The sequence below is a fragment of the Rhinolophus sinicus genome, linkage group LG03, assembly GCF_036562045.2.
Source record: "Rhinolophus sinicus isolate RSC01 linkage group LG03, ASM3656204v1, whole genome shotgun sequence".
NCBI classification, from domain to species: domain Eukaryota; kingdom Metazoa; phylum Chordata; class Mammalia; order Chiroptera; family Rhinolophidae; genus Rhinolophus; species Rhinolophus sinicus.
Genome location: NC_133753.1, coordinates 24,950,014 through 24,963,172, shown reverse-complemented (window position 1 = coordinate 24,963,172; position 13,159 = coordinate 24,950,014). Strand labels below are relative to the sequence as shown.

General features: G+C 36.2%; 1 protein-coding gene across 17 annotated transcripts in view; it reads right to left on the bottom strand.

Annotated features, from left to right (window-relative positions):
- The window catches only part of NUMB (NUMB endocytic adaptor protein), a 134,262-nt gene that overhangs the window by 88,904 nt on the left and 32,199 nt on the right, over nt 1–13,159 (bottom strand). For all 17 annotated transcript variants that reach the window (XM_074327247.1, XM_019733382.2, XM_074327249.1 and 14 more), the window contains one exon: nt 12,621–12,752. Coding sequence is in view for 2 of the 17 variants with exons in the window: in XM_074327243.1 (XP_074183344.1) it covers nt 12,621–12,752 (132 nt within the window). In the remaining 15 variants the exon portion in view is untranslated. The remainder of the gene's footprint in view (nt 1–12,620; nt 12,753–13,159) is intronic.

Here is a 13,159-nt window from a genome sequence, read left to right as displayed (position 1 = left end):
TGTCACCCCAATAAATGTAATTTAAAAAAGAAAATTTAAAAAAAGGGAATTAGGTGACATGACTACGGTTAAGCAGCTAACCAAGCAACCATACTGTAGTGGAAGGTAAGATAAAACATCAAAGAATAAGACGGCTATCATTTCAACTCCAATGTTCATCATTTCTTTCAGAGAAGCATCTCTGAGATCCAGTTGTTCAGGTCAGACCATAAACTTTGGAGATTATCAAGAAGAACAAATTATTGAATGCTTAATTAAGGTAATCAATTATTAAATAATCAAATTATTTCTAAGGTTGTATAAATCTGGGAGCTTGGCAATTTGGCAGACTCTATTAATGCCATCATAACATTAATAGTTTTTTAAAAAGTCATTTAAAGATGAAGATTGGGATAAGAGCCAATTCTAGTGTTTACAACTGCTCTTTAATAAAAGCTCAAAATGAGAAACACTAGTGCCAACAATTAGGGCCAATGAAATATGGCAACTATGCCTAAATTATCCTTCTTTTCTGCAATACTTGTAAATTCTGGCTCCTAAATTAATAAAAGTCTTTAAAATAAAGCACTTCCAGCTTACTGTCTAAATGAGCCAAGAAGAGTCACAAGTTCTTGCTGGGATCTTTTTTCCCTCTCTAACAGCTTGGCACCATTAGCAGCGACTTTCATAGCAAGTAGGTCTTCATCTGTTTTAAAGTGGTGTTTCAGAATGATGTAGCGTGCCAGAGGTAAGAAAAGAGGCGTGGTCTAATCATTCACACGGGGATTAAAGGTAGGCACTCACAGTCATAGCCACACATGATGCTAGATGTGTTCTGCAGATAAGGCAGTTTTTTTTTTTCAACTGTCCTCTTCGTTAAAAGGGTGAATAACAGTAAAATATGTTGAAGACAATGCAAGTGAATTGACACAGACACAGCTAAAAGAGAAGATCTATAACATAGGTGTTTTTCTCTATCTGGAAAGAGAACCTAAAATAAAATTGATGTAGACTTCAGGTGAGAATGGAAACTAGTACAGCTTTTTAGAACACAGTTTGGCAATATGCACCTGAAGACTTTTAAATGAACATATACCCAGGAATCTATCATACAGATATCATCAGGCCAATCAGATAATTTATGGAACATCTATACCAGTGGTTCTCAAGCTTTAGCGTGCATTAGAATCACCTAAAGAGCTTGTAAGACCACAGATGGCTGAGCCCCAACAGAAGAGCTTCTAATTTTGTAGATTTGGGTGGAGGCCAAGAATTTGCATTTCTAACAAATTCCCAGCCAACATTGATACTGCTGGTCCAAGGACCACACTGAGAACCACTGATCTATACAATAAACTTCTATGAACAAAAAGTAGATCTACATTTGTTGATATAATGTATACATGCAGTAGTGTGCTGATAAACTGGCTCTGGGTGGAACTGGGCATGGAGAGGGAAGCCCTGATTTGTGGCATTTGCCAATTTCCACGGCGTAACTACTGCCACCAGAGCTAATAAATTACCAATGATTTGGGCTTGCATAATTCCTTCATTATTGGCTCTGTTGAGCCAGTGCATACCACCTAGAAAAGCATCTGAAAGTATATAAGGTAAAATGGCCATAGCAGTTACCTTTGAGTAGAAGAATTTCCAGTAATTCCTTTCCTTAGCATATGCTACAGAGACACCTTTGCACAAGTCAATAGGGGATAGGTATATGGAAGTTTATAGCAGTACTATTTGTGTTAGTTTCCAAGCCACACCCAGAAATCCACTATTAGTGAAATGCATAAATAAAATGTAGAAATACATATACAGTGGAATATTATACGACAGTGAGTAGTTATAAACTAGGTTTACACTTATGTTTAAATCTTAAAGCAGTGTTGAGCCAAAAAGAATTAAGTGAGATTCACAGCACAATATCATCATACCAAGGTCCCCAAATTCAAGCCGTCTCATCTTGCATAACCAAAAAAAGCTCACCTTCACAACTGATTTTAAAAATATTTTTGTTTCCCATAATAACTGTTTAATTTCTTTCTGCAGCTAACAATTTTTTTGAACAGATGAAAAATTTCACTATTAATCAATATCCCTCTTATCACAAATAAAGTAAACCTCACATAAATTTCTCAAGCAAATTCAATGACTGATTCCCTACCTATTATATAAATCCTGAAATACAGAAATAATAACTACAAACAGCAGAAACAGATGCTTTTTACTGAAAGTCTACATGGTACTACACTATACATAGGTATAATCTCTACTCCTAACAATCCTGAGACACAAACACAGCAATTAATAAACTCAACAAACACAGCAATTAATTAATCTCAGAGAGATTAATTGATTTGCTCAAGACCATATACATCTAGTAGTGTGAACTGGAACTAGGAATCAAATCAAGTCTGTCCATTATCAAGTTCATGCTCTTCCAGTCAATGTCCACCCACCAAAATAATTATAATGATAATATCTCCTACTGTAGCACCTCCAAAGTAGCAGGCACTGTATTAGGTACTTTACATAAATTATCTCCTTCACACTTTACAATTACCCTAAAAGTCAGGTACCATTAACCCCATTTCACAGATGAGAAAACAGAAGCTTATAAATCCAATAATTTGCCCAAGGTCCCAAAATTCAAGCCAAGTTTCACCTTGTATAACCAAAAGCTCGCCTTCACAACTAAATTTCAAGTTCCTTTTGTTTCCCACAGTATCCAGTAAGAGGTTACTATGTAATTGTAAAGCACCTACATGCTGAACATCACAGGGAAGTAAAATGAATATATTTTGAAGTAAAATTAATGCAATCATATAACCGTGACAGATACTGTTAACTTGCTACCCAAAAAGCCATTCCCAAGTCCTCCCTCCCTCCTTGCCTCTCACTATAGAGGCCAAAAGGCTAACGACAGTTCGAGGTGACCATATAATCCAACTTTGGCCCATGAGACATTAGAAATGACTTGTTAGAAGCTCTAACAGGAAAGTGTTTGCTTGGTCTGGACCCTTTGCCTTACTCCTTCAGTGTGGGTGTAAAGCTGGAGCTGCAGCAGATATCTTAGCACCATTTGGGGCCAAGCAAATCACAAAGCTACCGGCCCTAACACTGCTGAGCCATAACAACGCTGAAGCAACATGAGCAACTGTCTACTTCCAGACTTATGTAAGAGAAACAAACTTCTCTTTGTTTAAGCCTCTTAGTCAGGTTTTCAATTGCTTATAGTTGGATACAATCCTTATACATCACCATATCAGAAACTCTAGCACAACATTAACTGTAAGTAATTTCCTGACTAATAATTAAAAAGCAAAGTTACATGCTAGTTCTAAATTAGTCTGACAGTTATACTCTCCTGATAAGGACTATTCTAATGAGTATCTGCTCAGAGAACTGTAGGAAGTCTGAGGGAAGATTGAACTGAGGGAAGAATGAAAGAACAAGAACATATAATAGAATCAGGCAGCTCCCCGGGCTCTGAATTGCACATATGGTAAGAGCCCAGAGTCTCAACTAATCACCAAGGCTATATCATCAGGAGTGCCATCTTCTTGAATAATAGCTTAAATTTTCAAAACAAGCCCTAGAACATTAAGAATCTGTCCAAAAATTTTATATTGTTAATATTCTTACATATAATGGCACTGAAGTTATATATAAAATAATTTGCTTTTATTAAATAAATGTCTATTAAAGTATTACATCCTTTTTCTTAGAAGATGCATGCTTAAGTATTTAGGGGTGAAGTATCATAAAGTCTGCAACTTTCAAGTGGTTCATAAAAAAATATGTTAGAAATATATAAAGCAAGTGTTCAAAATATTTAAGTTACTGAATTACCAGTGGGAGATATACAGACATTCAATGTACTACTCTTTCAACATTCTTGTTGAAACATTTCATAATAAAAAGTTGACATTAATGTTAATTTCCTGGTTTGGGTGTTATGCTATCACTATGTAAGATTTAACCATTGGTTGATACTGAGTGAACGGAATACAAAACCTCTCTGTCCTCTTTTCACAACTTCCTGTAAAGCTAAAATGATATCAAAATAAAATGTTAAAACAAAAATGTTGGGAAGACTTCCAGTTTACTAACAGAGCAAACACATACCTCTCATTATTTTCCACTGCACGATAAAACCTAGACAGAACACACGAACACTCTGCATTTGAAGACTGAAAAAGTAATTATAGGTGGACCCAGGAAGAGCACCAGAATTCAAAGTATCACCAAACTTGCTGTGAGTTTACCATTTTTTCCCTTTAGTATCCCTTCAGCCTGATTTAAGCACAACCCAAAGCCCAGAAGTGCAGGAAGAGAGAGATACAGGAGAAATCCTCTAGCTCTGGCTCAAGGCCAAAAAAGGGAACTCCTAAAATTCAGAAAGTAGGGGAAATCCCTACTTTTGGGTAGAGGAGGTCTGACAATTAAGTTCGTGAACTTGTTGCAATGATGTTGCTAACCTATTTTTTATATCAGAGGGATTATTCATTATGAATTTGTACCAACTGGACAAACAGTTAACTAAGTTTACTATTTGGAAGTGCTGAAAAGGCTACATGAAAAAGTTAGACAACCTGAGCTTTTCGCCAACAATTCATGGCTCTTGCATCACAACAATGCACCAGCTCACACAGTACTGTCTGAGAGGTAGTTTTTAGCCAGTAAACAAATAATTGTATTGGAACACGCTCCCTACTAACCTGATCTGGCCCCCAATGACTTCTTTCTTTACCTGAAGATAAAGGAAACATTGAAAGGGAGACATTTTGATGACATTCAGGACATCAAGGGTAATATGATGACAGCTCTGATTGCCATTCCAGAAAAAGAGTTCCAAAATTGCTTTGAAGGGTGGACTAGGTGCTGGCGTCGGTGCATAACTGCCCAAGGGGAGCACTTCCAAGGTTACTGTGGTGATATTCAGCAATGAGGTACGCAGCACTTTTTCTAAGATGAGTCCATGAACTTAATTGCCAGACCGCATATTTTCACTTTCCTTTCTCTCCAGACTCTCATGTCCCAGTCCCCAGGTCTTATGGATGCAGCAGCAGCAGCAGCAGCAGCAAGAGTGACTGGGAATGGAACAGCTCCAGGAGTGAAAGTTCTGAGGAGAACCTTCATCTCTATTCACTGGAGCCCTGCCTCCAAGTGGGCAGGCCAAATGCCATTGTTTTTTTTCCTTCCCCCTCTGTCCTCAGGAAAGTCATTCCATAAAACTGTTTATGAACTCCTGAGTTCATCCTCAACCTATGTAGGTATGGATCTGATGCTAAGTAACATAATAAGAATTTTGAAAACTGATATAATGGGTAGACCTCCACCAGATCCCAAATTAATCACTGAGTGGAACACACGTGGGACACATCTGAACAGCACTGATAAAGCTCTGAAAACTGCTCTGACATGGGAACTACAACCCAAAGAAGGCTAAAACAAAAATATCAACATTTTCCATAGAATGTAAAGAAAACCTAGATTCTCATTACACAATACTCGAAATGTCCCAGATACAAACCAAAAATTACTCAGCATAAGAACCACAAAAATCTTAACTTACATGAAAAAAGACAACACTAATTAAGAGATGGACTTAGGTATTGGAATTATCTGACAAGGACTTTAAAGCAGCTTTGTAAAATGCTCAAATGAACATTAAACACTCCTGAAATAAATATGAAATTAGAAACATCAGCAAAAAATAGAAGACATAAAGAACCACCAAGTAGAAATTTTAGAAATGAAAAAAACAATAACCAAAATATAAGTCCTAAAACTATAAAACTCTTGGAAGAAAACATAAGGGGAAAAGCTTTGTGACATTAGATTTGGGAATGATTCCTTGGATATGTCACCAAAAACAAACACAACAAAAAAACAGATAAATTGGACTACATCAAAATTACAAACTTCTCATCAAAGGACACAATTAACAGAGTAAAAAGTCAACATACAAAATGGGAGAAAATGTTTGCAAATCTTATATCTGATAAAAAGTTAATATACAAAACTCCTACAATTCAACAACAACAAAAAATCAAAGCTGATTACAAAATAGGCAAAGGACTTGAATAGACATTTTCCAAAAAGGATACAAGTAGCCAACAAACACATGAAAAGATACTCAGATTCTCAACATCACTAATCATTAGGGAAATACAAATCAAAACCGCAATGAGATACCACCTCACACCTTTTAGGATGGCTATTATTGAAAATAAATAAAAACTATTGGTGAGGATGCAGAACAACTGGAACTCTTGTGCATTGTTGGTGGGAATGTAAAATGGTGCAGCTACTATGGAAAACAGTATAGTGATTCCTCAAAAATTAAAACACAGAATTGCTATATGAGCAATTTGACTTCTGGGTATACATACCCAAAAGAATTGAAAGCAGGGATTCAAAGACATATTTCTTTACCTATGTTCACAGCAGCATTACTCACAATACCCGAAAGGTGGAAGCAACCCAACTGACCATCAAAGGCTGAATGAATGAATAAAATGTGGTATATACATATAATGGAATATTATTTAGCATTAAAAATGAAGGAAATTCTGAGGTTCCAGTCAAGATGGAGGAGTAGGTAAACACTGTGCTCACTACCTCTCATGACCATGTCAAAACTACAAGTAAATTATAGGACAATCACCTGGAACCATCTGAAGACTAGCTGAACAGAGGTCCTATAACTAAGGATATAAAGAAGAAACCATGTAGAGACTAGTAGGAGGGGCAGGGTCTCGAAACAGGCTGGCCCACCCCCATGTGTGGCAGGTGAGAATCAGGAGGGATATGCCAGCAGCAGAGTTTCCTTGAGGAGCAAAGGGTCCCAGCCCCACACTGGGCTCCCCAGCCTAGAACACCGGTACTGGGAAGAGGAGCCCCACAACACTTGGTTATGAATATCAGCAGGAATTCCATCCATCTGGTGAGATGGAAGGCTACTAGAAAACCAGGCGTTCTCTTACAGGGCCTGCTCACAGACTCACTTGCTCACAGGCACTCTCCCCAGGCTCTGGCAGATTCCACTTACCGTATTTTGCTGTGTATAATATGCACCCATGTTTTTGGCCCAAACTTTTAGGGAAAAAATATCTTTCGTTTAAATTCTTTTATTCAGATATAATCAATAATATTGTAAAGATTTTGTAGCATGTCAGATGGGCACTTGTCTTATTAGGGAGACCACTTCATGGATAGTGTATATGAAGATGCCTGCCCACTGTGCTGTACACCTGAAGCTGAAGCTCAATAATAATGAATGTCAACTATAATTTAATATATATATAGTACAGGATATGGAGGACAGCATACGGAATACTGTCAATGGAATTTTAACACCTATGTATGATATCAGAGGGGTAACAGATTGGGGGAGGGAGGCTATCACTTTGTGAGGGGTGAAATGTCTAACTATTACATTGTTTTGTGCACCTGAAACTAAAAAACAACAAAAACAAAACACTGGTTTTATAAGGAAAAAGTAAATAAAAATAACACCATCATATTTTAAGAACTAAGTAAAGAGAAAACAACAGTGTTTAAACAAAACACCAAGAAACTCCCAATCTTAAATCTTTCAGGATACGGTCAGTTCAAGTTCAGTCCCATTTCCATATGATGCACTTATCACTGATCAATTCTGAGAATACACCTCATGTATCCCAGGTTAGTCCCTTAACATTTCTGAACCTCAATTTTCTCATTTATAAAACCAAAGTACTCTTTGCCCTGCCTGACTCACTGGATAGCTAGGAGGGAGATGAGATGCTATTATCTAAAAGAAGCCCACTATATCTAAAATATTATACATTATACATTTATGTTATACATTATACGTTATACATTGGGCAAAATGTGGCATCACTTTAAGAATGATTCTTAGATACCACAACATCTTCAGATTTAAAATGGCAAATTAATCTAGTCCCCTAAGATCACAGGATAGAAAAACAGACTAAAAGATTTTCATCAAGTGTCAAAAGGAACAGATGTGATTAAACTAGATATATAAATTCCTGCGAATATTTCATTTGTAGAGCATGTTACCACTCCCAAATTTTGTAAAGCTATCATTCCACTCAAGAGGGGATGCAGAAGACTACTAAGAGCTTTAGTTTACACTGGGAATTCCAAGCTTTTAAATAGGCTTGGGAAGAGATGAGTTCTGGCCAGGAAAGCTTTTAGGGACTCCCACATCGTATCAGATAGGTAGCTCCATTCTCTGTCTACGTGTCCTGAATTCCTCTGTTCAGGTGCTGGACCCTGGAGAGGTTAGAGAAATCAGGATGCAGCTGCTGCTTCCATCATTGCATTCATAACATAAGAGAACACATTAACCCAGCAGTTCTTCTTATAAGACTTGGTCCTACAGGAATACTTGCACTAGCAGGCACTGCTATATAAGTTTACCCTGCAACATTGCTTGTAATACTCATAGCTAAAAATTGGTGGAAACAATCTAAAGGCTCACTGATCCAGAGTTCTTTAAATAAATTATGGTACATTCAATCTATGGAATATTTATTCTATGTATTTGAAGCATTAAAAAGTGAAGTGGATTTCCATGTAAGGTCATGGAATGGTAGTCATGATGCATTAAGTGAAAACACAGAGCTACACTATGGTATATGCAGTACGATCCTACTTTTGGAAAGAAATATAAAGTTTTTTCACTCTCTCCTGATCCATATGTTTTTGTGTATGTATATATATATATGTATATATGTACACATATACACACACACACACACACATATATGTAAAAGCAAAGAAAGAAAAACGTTTGTGAAAATGTATGCCATATGTTAATTGTGGTTCTTCCTTTTGGAAGTAGAACTTGGGAGAAAGACAATTAAATTTTTTACTTTATGCAAAAAAAAATTTTAATTCAAATTTTTATTTGTTTACATTTAGGTACTTGTTTTTGCATTATAAAGAAATTTTAGCATTTAATTTTTGACATATTATGGTGCAAGAAATTTTATGTAACAAATAATTACAAAACACAAGAACAGATACAAGGTACAAGAAATTTTATGTACTGGTAACAAATTACGATATTTACGCATCATAGAAGGCCAAAAACTCTTCCTCCTTACAAGTTTATTGTAAGTTCAACAAACCAATTATTGTATTCCAGGGTATTATTTTGTATACCAATATCGTTATTGATTTCTAGAGTTACACTTTTAACTCATGAGCATAAATAAAATAATTAAAAATATTTATATAGATATGGAATTAGTACTACCCATGTATAATATGCATCCTTATTTTCCTTTACAAATTTGGGCAAAAAATGCACATTATACACAGCAAAATATGGTGTATGTGGACTCTAAAGGACAAAGTAAACAAACAAACAAAATAAACAGACTCACAGATAGAGAAAACAAACTGATAGTTGCCAGATGGGAGGGAGGTTGGGGGCTTGATGAAAAAGGTGAAGCGATTAAGAAGTACACATTGGTAGTTACAAAACAGTCACAAGGATATAAAGTACAGCATAGGAAATATAGTCAATAATATTGTAATAACTATGTGTGGTGCCAGCTGAGTACTAGACTTAGGGGAGATCACTTCAGAAATGATATAAATATCTAACCACAATGCTGTACACCTGAAACTAATATAAAATAATATTGAATGGAAACTGTAATGAAACATTTTTTTAAATGGATGAAATTCAGACACATGCTACAATATGGATGATCCTTGAGGACATTATGCTAAGTGAAATAAGCCAGAAACAAAAAGACAAATACTGTATGATTCCATCTATATGAGGTACCTACAGCAGTCGAATTCATAGACAGAAAGTAGAATGCTGGTTGCCAGGGGCTAGAGGGAGGAGGAAATAAGGAGTTGTTTAATGATGACAGAGTTTCAGTTTTGTCAGATGAAGAGTTCTGGAGATTGGCTGCACAACAGTGTGACTGTCCTTAACATTACTGACCTGTACACTTACAAATGGTTAATATGGTAAATTTTATGCTATACCAATCCCTTCCTTACCATAAATTTAAATACTTTTTAAACGTTTGATACATAGAAGGTACTATACCTGTTAACAATAGGGCAAGGGAAGGGTATGCACAAGAAAAAGTCACAAAACTGTTTTGTCAAAAACATGTATAAGCATGAATGCCATTTTTCAACTGGAATTACTGTAATTTTAGAAATAAGAATCTCAGCAAAAACTAATGATAAGTAGGAGACCCACCAACCTTAAAGAAATATAATTTCTGCCTTCCAAAATTATTCAAAATTCTTTTTGCATTTTAAAAGAATATTTACATCGTCATTTATCTTTACAAGAGAACCTTATCATTTACCTCCTTCCATGGACTGAATAAAGTGCCACAGACTAAACACCATCATATTTGCAATTTCTATAGGGTGTTTTTGGTGCTTTTATCTTGTTCGTTTTAGCTTCAGTCAGAAAACAGTATCTCACTCAAAGAATTTTTATCTCCTCAGGCACAGGCCTTGTAGAAGGAACGCAAGATAAGGCAGTGAATATACCTGGAAAAAATGTTATCAGGAATTCACTTACTCAGACTTCGTAAAACAAAGTAGGCTAAAAAAAAATGCTTAAAACAAAAAAGAAGGCAAGTTAATTACTTGAAGGTTTTATATATTTTTGTATATAGATGCATATATTTTGTTGTTGTTATTTAAGATACACTATTTTACACTACCTATAATCATTATTCCCAATCTGTCTACTGGAAAATATCTCATTTTGTTTTTAAATGGGGAAAAAAAAAAGCTTTCCCAATTATTGTATCTTTTGAACTAAGATAAGTTTCACAAACTCAGTCAATTCTGATTATTCACAGTTGAGAGCAAACTTCTGAAGTTACCTCTATTATGACAATATCTGGTTCAGTCATTTTCCACTCTAGAATATCTATCTTCCTATGAGTAGTGGGGAAAGAGCACTGAACCAATTTAGGCTAATTATGATGCAAATCACCTAGGAATGGGAAAGCATCTAGACAGCAAAAAAAAATTTTCTGGGTCGAATAAATAATGAGATGCTCCCTAGAGCTTATTTCCCAGCTATAGGTCAACACCCCCATGTAATGCTTAGAGGATTATCTAAAAATATTAATATCCCATTACATCCAGAATTAAGTATCAGCGATATTCAAACTTGCCACAGGCAATTTATATAATTGGTTAAGTGAAGGTGATCAAGAAGACAACTAAATATTCCACAACTTTCCAAGTTTTCTCGTCCCACTGAAAAAATTTTAAATATTTACCAGAATTTTAACAGGGAAAACTATACAATACTGAAAAAAGATCATACAGTTTTCCTTAAAAAAGCAGACACACAAAACAAACTTGATACATATTGGTGCTAGTTTCTCAAATTTATCATATGTATGGGAAACCAGTTTCCCCAATAATTCTCAAATTATTACAATAAATGAGATGAAAAAAAGGCACAGTAGACTTTGAACTAAATAAAATATGTAGTATTTTCTCAAAAACAAAAAAATCCAAACTACAAATCTTATTTTGCATCTAGTTTATAAGTTGTCTCTATTTCTGATTACAGCAGTATGCTTCTTTGCTGATATAAAAGAAAATTCAAAATCTATTTCACTTCTTCCTGTTTAGGCATTTTATTTTCAATATCATACTCCACTAGACAAGTAGAGCACACAAAATTCTTATTGGACTCACACACAATAATTTCCTACAAATACTCCTCTTTTTCATACTCATGTATTACCCATTATTTACATTCTTTAAGTAATACAAACTGTGGCAGATTATATTTTCCAAAGATGGCTACAATGGCAAATTCCATCCCATATGCTCTTCTTATAATGTGATGTTGAAACTCCTCCCTTCAAGTGGTGGGGTCTATGTCCACCCCCTTCTCCAAACCTGGGTGGTCTTTTATCGCCACCTCAACCAGTAGGAGAGAGCATACTAACACCACACGACTTCCAAAACGAAGTCAAATATGCCATGCGACTTCGCTTTGCTCTCCTGGAACCCAGCCACCATGCTGTGAGGAAGCCAAAAGGAGAGGTCATGTGTAGGTGTTCTGGCCAACAGCCCAGGCCGAGGTCCCTGCCAACAGCCAGCATTAACCACCAGACATTTGGGTGAGCAAGCCTTCAAATGATTCCAGCTCGCAGCCATTGAGCCACCCTCACCCTTCCAGCTACCCCACCTCATGCCACATGTTTACAGAGACAAGCTGTCTCCACCAAGAGGGCCTTCCCCAAATTGAGGATACCTGAGCAAAATAAAAAATTGGTATGTTTTAAACCACTAAGTTTGGGGTAGCTTGTTATGCAACAACAGATAACTAACACAAGCTCATGAATACACTTTGGAAAATGCACAAAACGAGAAAGAAAAAAATTCAATTATCCTAAGTTTCACCACTTTTAACATTTTGACACATTTTTGGCACCATAAAGAAAATGTTTTGCCCCACACACCTAAGATTCCAACTGCTTTGTTTGTACCAGGATAAAGGGTTAAATTTTTAAAGGCTGTCAGATGTTTGCATCTAACAAGAAACAGGAGGGAAGAACATTAGCATTCATTCTACTGTTCTTAACCTTCCGATCTCTTTCACTTACCTGTCCTAAGTGAGGTGTCTGAGGATGGCTGGTCCACCAATATGCCAATCTATGGATGTGGGTCAAGATCTTCAGTTGCAACAGTAGCCACACCGGCCCTCTTCCCTGGAAGAAGTTGCTTACGGCCCAAATCTGAAATTTTGAAGGAAAGAAAATGCTAAATACAGACATCTCCTTCAATCACTTGTAATTCCATCTATACGACTAAATAGGGTCTGACAGGGTGAGTTAAGATTACATGGAAGGTAATGTACAGACTTCACTAAAAATGGAATTGGGTAATGAGGATTAAACTCCCGGCTCTACTTCTTACTAGCTGTATGATCTTAGTTAAGGCACAAACTCTCTGTGCCTAAGTCTCATTATGTGATGAAGATTGAGGGGACAGGATCAAATTTTGGGGCTGGGAGTCAGAAGACCTGGCTCAGTTGTCGTTCTACCTTGCTGTAAGAACTTTGATACTTCTCTGGGCTCAGAAACATCATCTCTAAAAGGAGAGGGTTGTATTAGGTAATGGTTCCTGAAATCTAATCCTTGAA